This window comes from Gallinula chloropus, assembly GCF_964237585.1.
Source record: "Gallinula chloropus genome assembly, chromosome: 4".
Lineage (NCBI taxonomy): Eukaryota > Metazoa > Chordata > Aves > Gruiformes > Rallidae > Gallinula > Gallinula chloropus.
Window position 1 is genome coordinate 25,072,208 of NC_140088.1, and position 21,458 is coordinate 25,093,665.

General features: G+C 40.2%; 1 protein-coding gene across 1 annotated transcript in view; it reads left to right on the top strand.

Moving 5' to 3' along the window:
• The window catches only part of ABCC8 (ATP binding cassette subfamily C member 8), a 75,001-nt gene that overhangs the window by 19,434 nt on the left and 34,109 nt on the right, over positions 1-21,458 (top strand). Inside the window, exons 9-16 of the mRNA XM_084263363.1 lie at positions 5,393-5,527; positions 6,938-7,100; positions 11,186-11,226; positions 11,529-11,674; positions 15,912-16,017; positions 16,237-16,347; positions 18,085-18,160; positions 18,251-18,356. Coding sequence (XP_084119489.1) covers positions 5,393-5,527; positions 6,938-7,100; positions 11,186-11,226; positions 11,529-11,674; positions 15,912-16,017; positions 16,237-16,347; positions 18,085-18,160; positions 18,251-18,356 — 884 coding nt within the window. The remainder of the gene's footprint in view (positions 1-5,392; positions 5,528-6,937; positions 7,101-11,185; positions 11,227-11,528; positions 11,675-15,911; positions 16,018-16,236; positions 16,348-18,084; positions 18,161-18,250; positions 18,357-21,458) is intronic.

A 21,458-nucleotide genomic window follows, 5' to 3' on the forward strand; every position in this document is an offset into this window, starting at 1 on the left:
GAATCTCACTGGACGTCTGTGAGATTAAGTTTAAACTAGTAAGCGAGTAGAGCAGACACCAGAGGAGTAGGAGGTCAGAGCAGTCTCAGTACAGCCTTTGTATCATTTTCCAAAGTTCATGCTTACTGAAACAATGGAAAAGGGCAAACATTTAGTTTGGAAGATAAACAAAATCAAAGAACCCTCTTACATTTCCATTTAGGAATTTTCTGAGAAAACTTAGGGCAAAGCACATAGTTTTACCTGATGTTAATACAGTACCCTGAAATTCTGCTTTCTTTCAGCTACTCAGTATGTTTTTGTTGAGAGTGAATCAATGTTAACAGTAAATAGAAACAAAAGATTCAGCAGAGTTTCAATTCACTCGTTATTTTCTAAAAGTATCATTTAGTTTCAAAAACATGATGAAAACTCCATTCCATTTGTGTCACAAAGGTGGTCTGATTCCAGCACTCCACAGAGGTTGATTTGGCTGGTGTGGAAATCAGAAAGCTGCAGGTAATCTACCCAGCAGCTTTGCGTTTTGGGTCGCCTGTTCTTGCTAAAAAATGAAAACAATTTTCATGCGACTGTATGTGGACTGCAACTGGCAGATCATGCTTCCAATCAGTCTCTAGCATGGCCTTGGGAGTGTTGCTTAGGAGTTCCTGGGTCCATCAACATCTGTTACTAGTGATTTTCTTCTGTAAGATGTTGAGCATGTAAGAATACTACACTGAAAAGTAGGGGATGGAGAAGAAAAGCAAGCCTTTTGGGTCATTATATACATTATATTAATGTCTTTCAAAGAATAAAGTGCTAGACTGCTGGCTGTCAGAGATCTGGGTTCTTTTCAGACAGCAAATTAGAACTGAGAGAATTTTGTAGTTCCTGTCAAAAACAAGAGGTTTGGTCAAGCTGCTACTGATCAGATGAGCAAGTCCTCCTTTGTGGTGGTCTTAAAGTCATCTGCTTGCATGGTAAAACAGATTAACTTCCTAACCTGAGAAAAAACCCTGGTTTAATTATTTTGACTGGATTTATCTTTTTTTTTCCTCACAGAGGAAAGTACTGGGGAGAGGCAATCCAGGTCTTTCATTGTCATGGAGTTCTTGAATGCATCTTGCATGGTCTCATTCTTTGGGGAATATTTGTTCTCTGGAAAACCAGTTAGTATTCTCTTAAAATACTCTGGGAGTCTTCACGTTTTTACTAAATGCATTTGAAACCTCACACATTACCATATGTGTCTGCTGGCGTCTCTGTGGTAGTGAGGGGTAGATTGCTTCTGAGACTGCAGTAGGACCTGGAGGAAGGAGAAATCTGTCTGAATCTCTGGCAAAATTCTTGCAAACTCCAGTGAGAGTAGTGTAAAACCTCACGTCAGGATAGGGAACATGTTAAGGTGTAAGCAGTCAGCAGCTTACTAACTGATGACTTCGTAACTGCTTTCATGCCAGGGGCTTTTGTTTACAGGTGAGCTCTATGTAACTATAAATACCAAGATTTAAAACGATTGCAGTCATGTTTATATAGGTCATGGTGTGGCTGCATCCGTATGCTGCAAATGCATTTATCTCTTTCTTGTGCAGGAGTAACTGTGTTGGGGTACAGACTGGTTTTCCTTATCCACTCTGGAGAAGCTTATATGCTAGTTAAAAACATTTTACTTCCTAGAATTAAAAATGGTGATGAATATAACAGTTACCAGCAGGATTTTTTCAGAAAGAAATTTGACTTATTTTTTAGCATTGGGATGCTTTCCCTGAAAATTATGGGGTGGGGGAAATGAGAACTGGATAATTTTAAAGTGCGGGAAAAAAAAATATTGATTTCTAATTACATGAAAGAAGACAACTATAATGAAAAGAAACTGATATGAAATATGAAATATGGTTGCAGGTTGGCTGTTTGTTAGTAATAATTTGGATATCAGGGTAATTTCTATCCCTTTACTAGAAGCACCCTGCAGTAAGAAGTCAACGACTGTATACTGCTATAATGGTATTGCTGAAGGAGCTCTCAGGCATTGAGTCCACTCCTTTAATGATAAGGTTTAGGGTCCAGTTATCCCTGAGGCTTAGTCTCCATTGTAAGTCTGTATGGCAGGCTGTGTAAGAGGTACCAATTTCACGTGCGCTTCTGAGGTCGCCCTGGCATCTGTGTAGGTAGTGCTTTAGTGCAACTGAGAATTAAGCTGGTTTCATTGCATACTCTGTAACAACATTTTCCTCTGATGTGCCAGAAGTCATGGGCGCATAAAGATTTCCTGACTGTCTTCTGAAAATATGATTACATTTACATTATAATTCACCCCCAGTGAATGCTCCTTGGCAGATGAGGACAATCAGTGTGGAAGCATGCGCCTGTTTGGGGATGGTGCACACGTTGCAAGGCACAAAACAATGACTCATATTGGTCACAAAGGTTTCTTTAAAACACGTTTCCACAACATTCATTCAATACCTTGGTTTATGAAGCAGTGAAAGCCATTACTGGGTGCCTGAGAGATGGCTAATAAAAAGTTTCATAAGCTTCATTATTATTTAAAACAGGTTTTTAATTGTTTTGTTGCTCTTAGCGTAGCAATCAGCATTTCAGCATCTGCTGTAGATTGTGTAATAGATATTCAAAACCAGTTAGGTTTTCTGTACAGTCCAGATAATTTGAGCCCCATCTTTGCCCTGACTGGAGTCAATAGGACCTTTATCATTGCCTTAAGTTACCATTTGAAGGCCATTGAAATCAATGAAGAGAGGCTTGGGGATGCCCATCAATTGAAAGACACACTCAGTAGGTTTGGCTCAAACCCTGGGAGCAAAATGATGCCCTGTAAATGTTCACTGGTCCCATCTGTCGTCGACATGTCCATGTCCCAAACCCTCCTCCCCCTCCATTTTATAACCACCCTTGTTTGATTTCATTCTGATTATTAAAACCCCCTGTATTCTCGTATCTCTAGTTCATTGGCAGGGATAGCTTACAGTTGTACTGAAAGGACATTTGTCTAGAAACAAAGCCGTTTCTGGCTGGGAGTATTTGCTAGCTTCAGAAAATGATCAAGACAAAACAACCAGAGCTATTGGTGAGCTTCCTTCTCGTGATATATATCTCTGACAGGTAAGAGCTTGGGAATTGATGAAAGAAAAGCAAAATATTTAATTGCAGTTATTTTTATTTTAATATGATCATTACCTTCTCAGAAATATTAATGAGAGCCTTCCCATCTGTCAGATATTGCCCTCCAGAAGTTGAGACATTATCTAGTGTAATGTGCAGTATGATAAATACAGAATTACTTGCAATAATGCTTACAGATTTCAGCACTTTTCAGATCTAAGTATTCACATACTTAAATTGAGAATGCATTTTTTCATCCCATACACACTGATTATATTTTAGAAGTTTGTCTGTATTATTGCAATATAAAGATGATGAGACTAGGATAACTTTTAATCAATTGAAAACATAGTATTTTCATCACAAAGATTGACCCTTTCAGTACCCAGGTTTGAAGGGGAAGCAGTTGTGAGCTAGCAGCTCCCTCAGGTCTAACAGTTGGAATACCTTTCCCCTGGTCTGTGTGAGAAGCTGAGGTTGTTTTAGAACCTGGTCGCTCCCATAACGTCCTTGATAATCAATTGGCAGTGGTGGAGAGCAGGGGGTCAGTGTTCTGCATTGACTTTGTATCTTTGAACATCTCTTCACTGTGCACTGTTCAACACTCCCCTGTATTTTGAGTGCCTATGTGGTCTGTCCATGAAGAAGCAGAAGTGTTGTTAAAGATCAAGACCATTTTCATGTTTTGGAGGGGAGCTCTGCAGGGCTATCTGACATGTAAGAGCCCGTACGTGTATTCTTTGGCTTCCTATTCTTCTGCCTGACTTCAGACAGAAGAAGATTGCTCACTTACTCATCACTAAAAGATTTTTTATTTACAATTTAACCTTTGCTCTTACTAGATTCCTGGTGTGTATACAATAGGACTTTAATGTTACTGCATGCTTCCGAAGTAAATACTGTGACTCATTTGGAGTCACGTTTTAGTTTAGTTCGTCTGCAGAGAGGCATCAAAGGACTGCTAAGAGAGTGGGAAAAAAAATCTGTGTATTCCTTTCACGTGCCTTAAATTCGTGAAAATGTCAGATGGAAATGTGGAAACCAAGGACTCTGTTTTCCTCCTTGAAATCCAATTCCCATAAATACTTGTGGGAACGGATGGATGTGTGACTACTGAGCTTCAAAATGATGGATGATGGTGTTTCTGTGAGAGTTATGAGAGTATACAAATCTAGCAAGAGTAGTAGAAAACACTTCAAGGAAATTTCCAATTATTTTCTTAATTAAGGGAAATAATGAAATTAACTTTCTATCACTATGTCTCCTGATTAATTTATTAGCTTATACTGATAAATATATAGAGTGTAGATGTTTAGGAGTCAGTCATTAGAATAGTGATAATTAACATCAGTAGCTTGTGTATCTTGTTTGCATTTCTTTAGTTGCTTACAGTATCCCTTCTCATCCTGACTGTGGCTTTCTCTCTAGGTACGTATTTATACAAAGACAAACCTTTTTCTTTTTTAAGCTTTCTTTAACCTTTTTTTAACAAACCTTTTAATCATCACCAGTCTGTGCCAGGACTGTGCAGCCTTAAAACAGTTCCTTGCAATCTTATGTTAGGGTTTATTTGAAATGGAGGTTCTTAGTGATATGATTATGATGATCCTTTTTTAAATATACTGGTTAGCAATAATGTCATGTTAACGTTTGCAAGATGAATTGTTTTTTTTAATAATATTTCATATTGGTTTCTATAGTAAGCAAAGAAGCATTTCTTCTTGTGAAAGTCCTGGTGCTGTAAACTAGTGAGCTCCAGTTAAAGTGGGAGATGCAATTTCTTCCCCAGTGTAAAAATGATTAGATGTCAAAGAAGGAAAACAAATAAATGTGTAAGTCAAAGAAAACGCATACTGTGTCATCTGGCCAATAGGGAAAAAGGTTTAATAGTGACTTCAAATGGAATATCTCATTGTGTTACTTGGAAGCATTTTGAAATAACTTTTAAATTTTATTTAAATATTCTTAATAAATTTATTTTTAAATAGAGTTATTGTATGTAACTGTGAGAATGTCATTATAGAAGATATACAAGTCTGTACAGCCTTCTACTGTTCATAATGGGGAGTCTGTGAAACAGAAACACACAGAATCCCCAAGATGGGAAGGAACACCTAGGTGTGGGTGCGTTTGCTACTCTCACAGAATATCATGACTGATCAAATCCCACCATGCCAATGATGCAGAATGCATGGCATTTGGGGTGGGGTTTGCTGTAGTGACTGCTTCTGAATGTTAGCCTGTGAAGTGATGTAATCCCAAACCTTCCCCTCACTTTCTTGTCTTCCAACAGATAATTGTAGGAGTTCTTCTGCTCTACTACCTTCTTGGAATCAGTGCCTTAATTGGAGCAGCAGTGATCATAGTCCTTGCACCTGTTCAGTACTTTGTAGCGACCAAACTCTCACAGGCCCAGAGAAGCACATTGGTAAGTAACTTCAAACTCATACGTGGCATAAATATCACCTCTGTGTTTGGAGTGGCAAAGCTAACTGTGGACATTGACCAAGAACTGATTCTCAAACATGGGTAATGATCAAGAGTGTGAAAACATGATCAGCGGAAGCAGTAAATATGTGGGTTTGGGGGGTTATATTTTTCAACAAGTGTGTGTTTCTCTAAGAGCAGAAGTCCTTAAGATCTTTCTAACTTGCAAATGGCCTTGTGCAGTCAGATGACACACAAATAAATCAATTGTGCAGGGCAAGCTGTCCAAGGGGGAAGGAAGTAGAAATGCTGCATGCAAATGCAGACCTCCAGATACATCATAGCTGTGGAAATCTATCCAAGTGATTGATTTAAATAAGCTGTGGACAGTCCTAACTCCTGCAGCATTTTCCTCAGCTGAGGAGCCTGGAGATCTGCTCAGTCACAAGCTGTTCCTTGGTCCCTCACTTGACTTGTCTATAATTGGAATCACTTTCATCACTGCCAAGAAAGTTACCTTGGTTCACTGGAATTACCATGGCCAGCTGCAGTGAACCTTCTCCCCACTTTCAGCAACTGTTGTGCTGCCAATGAAGCCTTTATGAACCTGCAATGGAGCCAGACTGCTTGCTAAAACCTCTTCTACTACAAATCGTGTGTGGTAATGAGAGATATTTGTGTACTTTCCTGTGTGAAAAGTCATGCCTTCACATCAATGTAGACAGCATTCATACCCATAGCATCCAAGCAGACGGTCAGCATCACCCAGAAATTCCTGCAGATGGGAGCAGCACATTTCATGCTCAATCTCCACTCTGCAACATAGTGCAGTGCAAAGATTCTTGAGCCAACCTGAAAACTGGAAGCAGCATCGCTTGAAGTTATGCTTTACTGGAAGTATAACTTTATCAGTGTAGTACTGTGCCTGGGCCACCTGGCCCTGCTCAGGTTGAGGTTCCCTATGGGATCACAGCTTCTTGCTGCTGTGTCCTTGCTGCTTTGAAGCCTGGCACCTTCGTTTCCAAATCTCATTCACTAGGTAGAGCCATGTGCCCAGTCACACCTTGTCTGCCTGTTCTGCCCTCTGCGTGTTGTCAGTATGCCTGGCGAAAATCCAGCCCATGTGCTGGGCAGCAGAAATCATGAGGGGCTTCCTTGCAAGTGATCAGAAAGCTGGCTGAGTAATATTTTCAGTACAAGCTCTATGATTTAGGAGTGCAAACCAGCAGCCTTCATTTGAGCTCTAGGGAAGCCCACCTTTGTGAACAACAACAAAGCATCTGCGTGGACAGGACAAGTAAAGTATACCTGACCGATTACAGGGGGCTGCATAAGATTTCTGTGGAAAATTTTATGGGGAACAGGCGTTTTAACTACACTCTTTAAGTAAATGTGTATGTCAATGTTGCAGGAGTACTCCAACGAGAGACTGAAGAAGACAAATGAGATGCTTCGAGGCATTAAGCTCCTTAAACTCTATGCCTGGGAACACATCTTTCACAGCAGCGTAGAGGAAACCAGACAAAAAGAAATGACTAGCCTCAAGTCTTTTGCCCTTTATACCTCCATATCTAGTAAGTGTCTTCATTCCAATCCACCGTTCAGCCAAAGTGCTGCAGCATTGTTAGCCACTAACGAGTTTACCATTCCTCTGTTGAGATTGTTTCAGTTGCTTTAGGCTCTGATCCGCACTCCTTGCTTTCCGTTTAGTCAGACTTTCCATTTAATTCAGTAGAATTTTGCCTGTATGGGAAACATGCCTAAAAGAGAAAGACAAGATTAATGCTTCATAGCATTAACGATTCTGGAGAAAAGCTTTTAAGGGTCAAATGTTTCACAGGCTTCCTTCAGCCAACAATATTCTCCTCTATAACATAGCATTCAGGAAGAAGTCCCTGTTTATGTTTTACAATTTTTGGGAGTTTTTCTCCTGCATTTTACACTATACAGTGTATTATGCCTTGTGACAGGAATTGTCTTTGCATTGAAGCACTGACAGATGCTACTTACATTTTCTTACTCAAAATTTGGGTTTCTTACAAGAATAAGTGAATCTTAAGATTGTTTCTATATCCTGGAAAGGAAAACTGTGAGAACCCTGGAAATGTCATCATTCCATATCCAGATCCCTTTGTCTCATGCTACCTTTTGAGCTAATCTAAGGCATTTATCATCCTTTTAAAAATACCTAGGGCAAATTGAACTCTGTACCTGAGGCAATTGTATGCACCACCTGTATGACTGATACCCTAATACTTAAGAAATTACTAGTAAAGTTGTACTGAAGAATGCTGTTCTCATAATGTGCAAGATATTAATGAAACGGAAAGTTTTAGTGAGATGTGTTCAAATGCCACAAATGACCTGAACCAAATACCTTTTTGACTAATAAGGAAGACTACTCCTTAGGAAAATAACTTCCTGTCTGGTTAGTATTATTTGACTTCATTTGCCCAAGAGCTGTGCAACTGACTTTCTTCCCTGCCAAACCATCACCTAGGTAATGGTCTCTGAGGGAAAAGTCCTGATCCCACTGAATTGAACTGACATTAAATTGAGGTTTTCCTTGACTGCTGAGACCAGAATTTCCCTCTGGGGAACCTGAGCTCTCTCTCTTTCTTGAGAGTATTTTCTGTTCTGACATAAACCAGAATTTAGCTGCAGTAGATTGTACGGCCGGAAACTGTCCTACACTCAGATCTACACAGATGGGCTCCCTGTGTTTGCACTGCTTCATGTGGCATTAAAATCTGTTTGTACTCAGAGCCACAGGTTCAGCTGTAAGACTGAAGGAGCTGTGGAGGCGTATCTGATTTCAAGTCCTCACAGTATCAATTTGTAACAGCTAGGAAAAGGTGTGTTTATCCCCGGAGCACTGACTTTTCTGTAACAACATAGTGACATAGATAATGTGTAGTATTAGAAAAATAGTCTAAATATTTACTGATGCTTCTTGAAAAATTCAAAGTTTGCACTTGCATTCTTGCTTTGTGTTATGAGCCATATTTATGTGCACGTAAGATGCACTAGATCAGTTGCTTGTCTGGGGTAAACCAGTGCAGCCTTTGATGTTGGCTATCGTTCTGGCTTGTAAGGAATTCCTACATTTTCAGCCTAAGAGGAGTTCCTTACACCCTTTTCCTTCAGCAGAAATCACACTGATCTCTATAAACTTGCACTTTAGCAGACTAAAAGGGAAGATATTTGTAGGAGAACTTGCCTTTTTTCTTGCTGTAAGTATAATTAGAATGACAGGTATAATCAGACCAGAGCATGTTTGCTGGTATTGTAGTGAACATATGATTTTGGTTTCTTAAGAAAAAATAATTTAAGATTTTATGTGTGACTGATCAAGAGGAAGGCAATCACCTTCCTAAAACAATAAGAAGAAAGGATTTTTTTCTGTATACTTTTTTAAGCATACAGTTTTGAATAGACTCTGGAATTCTCTTCTAAATACACATAGCTATTAATGCGAATGAAGGTATGTGGTTAGAGCTACTTTGATTCATGAGGAATAGATTTGCATTGGATTACAGTAAATATACCTACAAGTTTCAGGGCAGTGTTGGCTAGACAGCAAGAAAATTCCATTTCAAGACCACATGGAAACTGGATCTCATCTGCCTTGCCTCTGTGTCTGGATCCAGTTTGTATGTCTATGGAATTATTCATATGTATTACAAGAGCTATTAGAAAGAAACTTCCTGGAATTTTAATGAAATGTACCCACCAGAATCAAAGCTGGGCTGCAAAGTTGGTTAGTAACACCTTCTGAGATTCAGCAGTGAATTTTTTAATTGTAGCAAGGAAGATTCCTATGTGATGTTTTCCATACTGGCTAATAAGATTATCCTATGTTCTGTTTTACAGGATTTAGTAAGCACTATATATTTAGGAAAGGCAGAGAAAGGATGGAGTGGTTTTCTTGTTTCTGTGATTTTTTTTGCTTAATCTGTCAGAAGGAAAGTAAGTCCAGACGTTCTCACAAGAAAATAACAATAACTACTCTCCTAAAATATTCAGAATGTCTGAAAATGTTTTTCTCAGTTTTCAGTCTGCATTTTTTGATAACAAAGTACTTCTGAGTGAGTCTGATTAAACCAAAAGTCTTAGCTGCAAAATAAATTTATTTTAGAAAATGTTTTATTGTTTTGGATACTTGCATATTTGAAAAAGTAAATTAAACAGCCCCCAAATTCCAGTGGCTCAATAGCCTTTACTTGTTTATTTGAACAAAGATGTTTGGAGTCCTTTGATGTGCTTGTCTCATAATAGCAAAATTCAGATCGATGACTTGTGAGCCACCAAATGACCCCAAACTGCAGTGTGATTTGCCAACCCTACAGTATATTTAATCCATCCAGCTCCATACTTGACAGGTATGATCTCGCAGCACAGGCAGTAGAAAAGCATGATCCATCTCTGAAGTTCATCAGCTTTGCTAGATTCACTCATAAACATCATCCATGAGACAAACGCGTGCACTGCGGCAGTCTCAAAGGCAAATTGCAGACGCAAGGATTTAATAGAATTAAGAAGTCCCTAGCTGCAGGCAGCAAGCTTCCCTGAACATCTGCTGTACCTGGCAGGAAAAAAAGAACAGGTATTGTTTAAACAAAAAAGTGGCGGCTCGCCTCTTTCTTTGCCATTATATGTGTACTGATCTTTTAGTTCTATTTTAGCTATGCCATCTATATGCTTTCTCTGTATTGTTTACTTCATGAAATAAGGTTGAGAGAAGGTCAAAATGAAAAGGTGATGATTCAGTAATGGCCTCAGCTTGTGACAGAGAGGACAAATGTCTGGGGCAAAATCATAGCTCTGGTTCTGACTCAAGCTCCCAGATGGATAACTGGTTATTATTGCACTCTTAACCTGATGTGAAAGAGATCCCTATACAGAAATGGTATTTGCTGGCTTCTCCCTGTCCATCTGTTTAATAACCTCTGAATGCTATAGTGTATGAGCTGCTATACTGAGGGAATCCAGGGCACCAAAGCAGACACTGTTCGAGGTCAGAGAGGAAGCTGGTTCATCTTTTGCATTTTAATAACCCAAGGCCCAGCTGAAATGCAATCTCTACCACATTTAGGTACCCTTGGAACCTGCATCAATCTCCTGAGAACGTTCACAAAGTAACAACGCAGGCATAAGAATAAATTTAGTGATACACTGCAGGGTTGACACTCTTCCCTTACCCTTTGAGCCTGAGGGCCCCACAAAGCCCTGTGCTTCAGAACTGGTGCCCCAGAAGCAGGTTAGAGCTTGATGTACGTGCCAGCAGCTCTCCAGGAGGTGCTGCGGGATGGGGCAGAGTGCACTGTGCAGCCTCTGCAGTGCTGTCTGTCCTCCCACGGTTGGGTATTCAAGTCACCCACCAGACCCGGTGCTAGCTCCGCCTTTCTGCTCACTGTGAAAGAGGCCTGCAGCAGAGACACAGCAGAGGGTGTACTGCTGTGTCCGTCTGTCCTGATGACATGAAGTAAACTGTAGGCTTTTTCAAACGCCTGTGTGCTGATATGTGTAGATAGTTGCACATTTTTTCCTGTCTTAAGCATGGAAAATACCACTGTAAACCACTGCTAGTAATATTGTAACATTTCGCATGCCTGAACGGAGATTCTTTCTAAATGTTCCTACATGTTTTCCTTCACAGTCTTTATGAATGCAGCAATACCAATTGCAGCTGTACTTATAGTAAGTATGGACTTTTCTAAGTAGTGTTAATTACAACTGCATTTTCAAGTATGAGTGATGTGGAAATGAAGAAGGAGGAGGACAGGATGCAAACCTGCTACACATTTGCAATGCCTCTGGGAAAGAATGGAAAATGCCCACTTGTCATCTTGGACCAGCAGCAGCCCAGAGTATGCAGCACTCCCCGAAGCTGTCAAGAGAGTATAAATTAAGATTCTTATGAAATGCTTATGAAATATGAACATTTTGTGCTTTTTCTTCTTTATGACAAAATGCTAATGATGATGCCTATCTCTCTGTAGACATTTGTGGTCCATGCTCATCTGACAAGAAAGGCTGACTTCTCCCCATCCGTGGCATTTGCCTCCATCTCCCTGTTTCACATTCTCGTGTCTCCATTGTTCCTGCTCTCCAGTGTGGTTAGATCTACTGTCAAAGCATTAGTCAGGTGAGAACTGTAAAAATTACATCGTTTCTGCCACCTCTCTGACTTTGAGAATGTGTCTGTTGCTCATTTTCCAATTGCAAGTTTAGAAACAGTGTGGTAACTGTTTATCTGTTGTTATAAATTGCTTCCCAACTTTCTGCCTCACGTGGTTCCCTTGGTTGTAGCACGTGGGAAAACTTGCTGAAGATTTTGTTTTGTAAATCACCCAAATGTTTCCCTCCATCAAGCATGTAGAAGGGAAAAGAGTTAATCACAGAAGCACCCGTGCTGCGGCCCATATCTCTTGGGCTGTGTTCTGCCTCCAGCGCTCTGCCTGAGAGGTTGCCTGTTGGTGGGTAATTAAAGAAATAAACAAAACCCAATAAAAAACACTGTTAAGTGTGAGAATAAGTTAATGATTAAATGTCTACCCTCGACTTGATGAATTTTTACTTTCTTATATGTTAGTGTGAGTGTTCAGAAACTGATATAACCACTAGAACTGCTGTTTCACTGAGAGTTTTGAGTATCAACAAATTTGTGTAAAAATGTCTTAATGCTGTTCATGTGCAGTGCAACTCTACCTGGCTGATAGGGGAGGAAGAGAGTTTGGGCTTCTGACTTTATTAGCATCTCTTTTTGACCTCCAATATAACTGTCTGAAAAGCTTGTCTAAACTATGGGATGGATACTGGACACCAGCCCTTGCTTAACTGCTTTTGTGTTGTGTTGGCGATGGAAAGGAGACTACAGCAGGAGGCTGAGATTGCCCTTGCTGTTTCAAAATTCCCTGACAATGCAAAGTCACAGCTGTGTCCTCTCTCCTAACAAGTGCAAAGTCTGGGAGTGTCAGTGCTGGAATTAAATGTTTTGCAGCCACTGTGGGTAGTCCTTAGAGTCACAGCAAATTGTTTTGTGAAGGTTGCAGCCAGCAACTACCTGGGGGCCCCCACTGGCACTAGTAGTGGGCATGCGTTTTCACTTCTCTAAGGATTTCTATGTAAATTAATTGTGTGTCTGTTAAGACTGCAGGAACAATTCTAAAGTGATTCGTATCAACCAGCTATTAATGGTTGCTAGCTGGGAGCTCTTCATGAGTTTTCTGTAGTTATCTTACAGTTAGCAGGCTACTGTTCTGCCATTTTCAGTGCAGACAGGAATCCCCCAGTTCAAACTCTGTCACAAAGGTGCTGTGACCCTGGCTGCCTGTATCACAGGAACCCAGGTAGCATCCCCAAATGTATTGCTCCATAGTGATGTTTGTGCTTCTCTAGATGTGGCTTCCCAGGACCCCATCCTTCAGTGCAATATTTTGGAAGCATGTGCCAGATATTTTTGACTCATGCAAACACGTTTGCTTAAATACATCAGTAAATGTGAAGAAGCAGTCAACTATTAGAAAGCTGCGTTTGTATCAATTGACTACAACTAGCATTTACTCGTTAGAACTGCATCCTGCTGTTACACCTTCCTCCTAATGAGTAGCTGATGGTAAAATCAAGTAAAGATTGACAGAATTGTACTTCAGCTTTCTTTAGGCTGAGATATTCTAACTGGTTTTAGCAAGAACAGCTGCCTCTGTAGTGGCAGAAGGGAGCTAATTGAAGCAGGAGATGATCCAGCAGTGAAACCAGCACGTAAAGGGTTCCAAGAGGGTGTCGCTGGCTTTGCATCTTGGGCACTTGACAACCTATGCTCTGTTAACATCGGTTACAGTCTCTGATGCCAGATGCTATTAAGGACAGTAATCTCCACAAATAAATTTGCCAACATCTTTAATCATTTCACATGTGCCTGACTGCAAAGCATCCTCATGGATTGTCATGGACATGATCAGAACAGCTATGTGATTGATTCCAATGTTAAAACAGATTTTAAGCTTCTGTTCCACATAAGGTCCTTGCAAACTTCCTAAGTTAGGGGGTGAGGGTGTTTGCATCTGAGAGGAGGAGCAGTCTTTAGGAAGGTGAGAAATTCTGTTATCTCTGAAAAGGAGTTTTTTAATATGTAGAGTGTGCCATTGAAAATTAAAACTGAGCCGCCAATTGATGTATTTCTTAAATGTGAGGTCTTCAAGGACAAAGGGTACAGTGTACAATTTTCCATCAGCAAAGGTCAAGTAGCAAGAGTGGCATTATGTATCTTACTGTGTTTAATATGAAACCGCTTTTTCAGTCAGCTGTGCAAATAACCACGTTTTAATCAATAGGTCTATTCTCTGGCTTAAAAATAAGCTCCCCCATGGAGATATTGGAACACTAGTGAGATTGCAATGTCAGACAGAGCTCTGCAGAGAACATACTTTTTTTATTCTTTAAGAGCACAGAATGGTGTGGCATCTTGAAATATGAGTTGCTGCTTCTAACAAAAGGTTTTCTCACAGCTATACTGTGTTTCCTCAGTAGCTGCCACAGAAGCAGCGATTCCAGAATTAAGCAGGGCGTTGGGCAGAGGGGTTGGAGAGGGAGGTCTTGACAGAGAACAGCCACCCTAATACCCAGCCAGAGAGCAAAGAGCAAAAATCAAACTACTGACTGGCTTAAAGACATGGTCTTCTTTGGATACGCACAGTCCAACAATATGTTTGCCATCTTCTCCTCCTTCCCCTCTAGACCCTAGAGCAGATAGACTAGGGGACCTCTCTATCTGCTCTTTATACCTTCAGGACAATTATTCAAATGCCAGGGTAATTTTCCCATAGAGAGTGCAGGTGCAGCTGCATACCAGCTCCATAAAGGCAGCATCTAAACCATCATCTGAGCCTTTTAAAGGCATTTAAAATGTTCTTCAAACCTCGTTCCTAGCCTGTTTTCCAAAGCTTTTTGCAAATAAATATCTCTAGTGATGGGGCTTCTGATTTCTTCCTTTGAGATAACAGACCTTCCCACTGAGGATTTTTGGCCCAATGTCGAGCCTGACATAGTTATTATTCCTCTTGCCCCAGTCCAAACAGTTGTTCTCCCCCTTTTCAGTTGTTTAGTTTGTAGTACCTGCCCAAGCTAAATACACTGCACTGCATACCTCTTAGTCCCCAGGTGCCCTGAGCAAGCGGGCAGGTTGACAGAAACACTGTAGAATCAGTTGTCTCCTCAGGAGTCCTCAGGTGGGTTTGATCTCTACTTGCAGGATGAGCAGTAACTGCACGTGCAGTCTGCGGTCCTGTACTGCCTCAGTCCAAGCACTGTTTTAGCACCAGTGGGGTATCTCATGAGGTTCTTAAAGAAAACTAAAGCTCCCCATGAAGACAAAATCCCAGGCAGTGGAATGGAAAATAAATATTAGGGGAGTTAAATTTTAATTTTTTTAAGAATTGCATACTAACAGCCACCTATCACTATGCTACAATGGCATTGTTTGCCTGTTTCTCCCCAGTTAGCCTAAGGCTAAATATTGAAATCTCTTTTTTCAGTCCTTGTCCATAAATTTATTTTTAGAAACTTGAGGCCTTCTGGCACTTTATCATTTTGAAGACTGATAGTTCACTTATTTCCAGCTAATTTAGCCCCTTTGATGTTGAGATCATGATTCAGTCCACTTCCTTTACAAATTTCATTTTCTGTCACTGTGAGTAAATTAGACATGCATTTTATAAAGTCAGGTACAGAAGTAAAATTGATGTCATGATCTGTTAAATGTCATAATAAAGGCACATTATCCCTTAGCTAATTAAATCTTAAGCAACTTGCAAAGATTTTATGCCTTCTCTTTTGTGCCTGGTTGTCAGTATTCCTTTTTGCATCTCATCTGTTCAACACTGTTCTGTTCAGGTAGGTATATTCCTTTATCACGTTACCTCACACGCTTTGTATTTCGTCATAGCTGGTTGCATTTTGCTCATCAGACTGTTAGTGTGCATAAGACTGTTCAGTAGCACTGATTCTGCAACACTTCAGTTACATAAATGACATTAATTCTACTTCAGTACATGGCTTCAAAACAAGCTGCTGATGTAGCTGGTCTGCATCCCACCAAGTGCCTGAAAAAAATCTTTTGTGCATGTCTCTGGTGGTATCAGGGAATACAAGACTTGAGGAGCATCTGCACAAACCATTAAAATACCGTAGCTGTTAAGAGACAACAGGACAGGCTTTATCGTTTTATCAACTTCTTGTTGCACACTTTCATCTGCCTGTAACAAAATGAAAACAAACTGTGTCACAGACAGCGGGTAAAATACTATAGGGGATGCTCTGTAACGACCATTGCAGTGAACAAAAGTTTTGCATTCCAGGGGCGATTATGATTTTTTCTCTTTCAGTGTGCAGAAACTGAGTGAATTCCTGTCAAGTGAAGAAATTGGAGAAGAGCATGATAAATCTTCAGAGCTAAGAAGTGCAGATAATCACAGCAAATACCAGGCAGTAGTGAGTAATGCTGTTCAGTTGCGGGTGAAGTGGCTGGAGTAATTTGTACCCAGAATTTTTGGGTTTTTTTTTTTCCATTTCCTATTGATTATTTCTTGCAATTGCGAAAATTCTTTTTTAATATCCTGATCTGTATTGGTCGTGGCTTCTTGTGCTTAGGATGTTTTGCTGGTACTGCCACCAATTACTGCGTATTTCCGTCTTTCTGATTTTGCACAGCCACTCAAGGTTGTTAACCGCAAGAGGCCTGCCAGGGAGGACTGGAACAATTACAGCTCTCACATGAGAAGACCGATTAACATCACAGAACCAGATGATTTTTGTGTAAAGGTGATATGAAGGTCACTCTAATAACACTGTTACTATAGCTCACTAATAGTCAATTTTGTATTCTGATGGCAGTTTCAAATTCAAGAGCCAGCATTTGATGTGAACTGTCAGACACTTGTGCTCATGGGAGACATTAACCTCCACCTTTCTGTTCTATTGCTTCCATTTTAAGAGTTGACTAGCGACCTCTGTTATGTGACTAGCTGTGTATATCCCCCTAGACTTCGCTCAGCAATTTTCCATTTGAAGTGTTTAATTCATTAGCCCTGTTCTCACAATAAAAATTTCCAACTTAAAACAGCCCAGGTTGGAAGGGACCTCAAAAGATCATCTGGTCCAACCCTTTACGCATGCAAGGCTCTGTCTCCCATTTCCAGTGCCTCTATAGAAAAATAGTATGAAGAAAATTGAAAAGGATTTGGTTTAGAAGTTTCTAAAATAATTTTGTCATGGGTCTTGCCTTCCTCTTTTGGAATTCCTAGTAGCCTTTCAAGATGACATTGAAAATAAAACCCCAAAGATCTAACTTCTTTGGGGGGGAAAAAAATGACCTGTGCCACTGCTTTTGAGTTGCTGTAGAAGTGACCAGAATAAAAATCATAATGGTTGTATGAGAGATGACACTTCATTTAAGAAGTCTGCCATTACATTTCATTTCTGGCACAAAAGAATGAATAATTCAGTTTCATGGGACTAAGTAGGACAATTGGTAGTGCTTTCAGGTGTTTTTAGAGGCTGTCATCTGACGTGCTGCTTTGGTGCAGCATTCTTCTTGAATAGACTTACAGGAAAATAAGAGGAACAAATATGTGAGAGAGGGAGTTGCAACAAAAGAGTTTCTCAAAGGAGAGGCCAGAACAGTGACTAGAAAGCCAGGACCAGTCATAATCTTTGGCTCCATCTGCTGACATTGACACCTTGGCCACAGAGCTCCAATGGTTTCTAAGTTCTGTCTGGCTGCAGCTGGTCGCTCATGAAGGGGCATTTTTTGAGAGAGGGTCCTCTGGCTGCTTTCAGTAATCCAGAGGGAAGAACGCTGCATGTTCTTTTGCTCTTTTTTCTTTCCAGGTTGTTTCCAAGATAAAGAGTATCACTTTTCTCCAGGGTAGGATAAAAATGTCCCATTCCTCTCCTCTCAGATCAAAAATCCATGGAAATCTCCATTTAAAGTCCTGAGCAGGCTTTTGTTCCTTGGTTTTAGTCTTTTTTTTTTTTGGTGAAAAAATTTCTGTATCTAGTAAATCCTAGGTTATCTGAGAATCATATCAGAAATGCAAAGGAAAATACTGTAATAGGCAGCAACACGTAATACCTGTGGAAAGTGATGCAAATCTGCTCGGAATTTGGGCTGCGTAGTTGTGTGTCTGCTGCAGTGTGTCTAGCGGCGTTCACTGCTCTGCCGGTAGCAAACCACAACCCTGTATATCATTTCATTGTGTCAGAATAGTCTCATTTATTTCATGTCCCCACCTTACAAATAACAAACCAGCAGCCCTGAACAGCAAATTCTTTTTCCTTAGGAGTGTTCCATCACTTTCCAATTGTTGTGCCTGTTTGAGTTCAGAGGTTCTTGCAAGGCCTTTACAAATGCATCCACTTGGAGGTCTGCTCCCTGCACTAAGCAAGGGCTAACTCTGTTCCTACACTCAGTGTTATGAAATCAGAAGTGTCTCTGATGCTGAAAAAAGAAGTCTAAAGCTGGTTTTCTGTTTCTTATTTCTCTCCGTCTTGATATAGATCACAAATGGATTTTTCACTTGGACACCTGAAGGTCCTCCAGCATTGTCCAACATTGATATCCGAATCCCTCAAGGTACAAAATGACATCAGATATACACAATGAGATGTTTTTCCATGAGCATTTGGTAAATCAGAGGCTTATATATACCTTCCTCTCTCACAGGTCAGCTAACAATGATTGTAGGACAAGTTGGCTGCGGTAAGTCATCTCTCTTGCTAGCCATACTTGGTGAGATGCAGAAGATCTCAGGGAACGTGTCCTGGAGCAGGTAGTGCTATTTAAAAATTCAAGCTTGAGTTGAGTTGTAATACAGGAAAAAAAGCAGTTTGTGGAGTCAGGGATTTTGTAGGTGTACAGTTGAAATACAAAGCTTACCATAAGTGGTAGAGAAGCACATCAGAAAGAACTTCCACCCAGGGTGAAAGAAGCTGACAGTTCCATTAATAGGAATCGATAGCCATACCTGGGTGTTCTGCATACCAACAACATAACCAGAGTGAAATCATAACTAATTTGTAATCAGAATTAATTAGCTTGAAGTGTTGTGCTGGTACAGAATGGCATTTGCACCTCCAGACCTAATCTCATGTCTTTGAATGAAACCATAAAGAGCTACTGGCTCACTAGTTGTCGCCCCTGGCTGTGCTTCTAAGATGTGTGCTCCATCACAGCACTGGTCTAGTGCCTGAGGAACTGAAGAGATTTTTTATAAGCAGTGGTGACCTCAGGATATGCTCCCAGTGTACCCTGCCTGATTTGACAAGAGGGTAATGCCCTTCCCCCCTTTCCAAAGGGGACACAGCAGCTGCACTCTGACAGCCAGATAGAGATTATACTTCTGTCTTACTTTTGTACTGGCCATGAAAGGAGGAAAGAACCCGCTACACAACTCCAGCAGCTGTACTGTTAGGGCTTGGTGTCTTGGCCCTCAGATGAAGTGACAGGTGGTATAATATATTGCAACTCCTGTATGTGGTTTCCAGTAAATTACTGCCATCTCTAGTATGCTGTATGATCAATGATGTGAACGTTTTTGGCTTGTTTATTTTACAGTACTAGATTTCCTAGCCATACAAGCTAAACTTTGCCTTGCGGGATAGAATTATTGTAGGTAAAGCTTGACAAATTGTAGAAGAACCTAGAGAAACAATTTTATTTCTAACTGATCTGGAAGGAAGGAACAACAGTGCAACTGTAAGTCAAATCCACACACTGTGATGGACAGAGGGTCATTGTTACGCAGTGGGTTCTGCACTGATTCTGTGAAACAATTGTCATGAATTCATTGAGTGTTTGTAGAGGGATAGTATTTATATCCAGCCTTCATGCACAAACCAGTCACACTACTCAGAATTGCACACATTTTAATAGCAATAGTACAAGGAAGGAAGGTTCCCTATTTTAGAGGTGGGGGAAATGAAACATAGGAAGGGTGACCCTTTCAGCTGGTGAAGGAGACAAGAACAGAAGTCAAAGTTGCAGAATGTGGTGATCTATCCACTAAAACATAATTCCCTAAGCAGAAAATCATGAGTATGGTGAGGAACCAAACAGAGTCCCTACAGCCTTATTAGGTGAACTAATTTTATTTCAGCAAGGCTGTAATTTTTTACAGATGACATAATGTGATTAAGACGTGTAATTTGAATGTCTGATGCTAAACTAAAACAGATGACATGATGGTTCTGATCAGACTGTGTTTTTAAATAGCACTTGTTCAGAAGTATGTGCTTCACGAGAGTGTAAAGGTCAGAACTGGTTCTCATGTCTTCTATATGTGCCAAAGTATCACAAGGTAAAATTCAGTTGTTATCACATTTGCTTTGCTATCTGTCAGATACGTATAAAGGGGCTGGTGGCTGAAACAATCTTAGCACCATGTAAGTGCTGGCTGCACTGGGACAGATTATGTTTTGTCTCATCTTTCAGTGCTGCTGATGTGTGCCCTGGTCTATTCAGAATGATAGATGTGGTCAGCACAGGCTGCACACCTGTGGTGTAAAGCTGTCAGATGAAAGCTCCCTTAATTTGATCAGAAAATACTAATGCCTGACCAGGTACATGCAACATTATCCCGGGTTCAGGGAGAGTAGTCTTACAAGTATTCACCAGAGCTCCTAGCCTTAGCTCAGGTGATAAAATGTGTCACTAAAACCTGTAAGATCCTTGGTACAGCTCTTTCTTTGGGATGAAATGAATGCTTGGTTTCCATCATTCACCACACAATAGTCTTGAATTATTTCATTTCCCTTCCCTTCCTCCAAGGTCACAGCTATGAAGATGAAGGATATATCCTGCTGACATGTCACTCAGTGCTCAGGAAATCTGGATTCTATTCCTGGACCTTCCCTTGGTCTAATGGATAACCTTGCACAAGTCATTTCCCTCCTCTGTGCTTCCATGCTCTCTTGATAAAACAGCATTAGCTGCATATCATCTTTATTTGCTTCCTATTAAAATATTTGTTTAAAAACCTTAAAAATAAATGTAATTTATCCCTGGGCTAAGATTCAGCTAACCAGGAGTGCACACCGGCCCATTTGTGATTTTATTTTGTGCTACAGGGGTTGTACCTGGAAGACCCAGCTCAGATTACTGCCCCTTGTCCAAAGCAGGCTGAGACCATCTCACCATAAGTATTTTATAATATGGTTAGAGATTAACAAAAGCAGAGAAAACATTATCTACATTCTGAACAGATGGCAAGTGGTATAGATTTGACTGGGTATTGAGTAAATAATTATAGTATATATTTCTATATATAGTATATATGTGAAGCTACTTTCTTCTGGGCATTTCTTCTAACTTCTTTCTTCGACTTTCTTTGATTTTACTTAGGCCTAGTCTGAGTCCATGGAGTGGTTTATAGTATAAGTCTTTTTGGAGTAAATAATATCAGAAAATTGACCTAAATGAGACATAATTTGCTCAAACAAAATTATATCATTTGTTTCTAAACAGGGCTCATATATATATTCCCACGGGAATCTAGAGTCCTTATAATGTGAAGAAACTGCTAGACTTGTTAAGCTATTTTAGATATTATTTTGATGCCTAAAAAGTACATAAATTGTTATAAATATGTGTTTACTGGAGTTTTCAGAAACACCCAGGTACTTAATTCTATTTTATTTAAATTGGAAATAGAGATTTGAAGGCTTGGAAATCTCAGTTGCACATATTTGCATCTTTAGACATCCATATGCCTTGAAAACCTACATCTAGACCTCATTATCAAACACACATTACTTTGACATTTCAACATGGGTAGAAGATAAAAACATCCTTAAATGCCAGGAGTGTGCAGGGAAAGGGGGAAAGGAGGGATGAAGCCAAGTCAAAGTGGGGAAAAGTGGGTTGAAATGGCTGA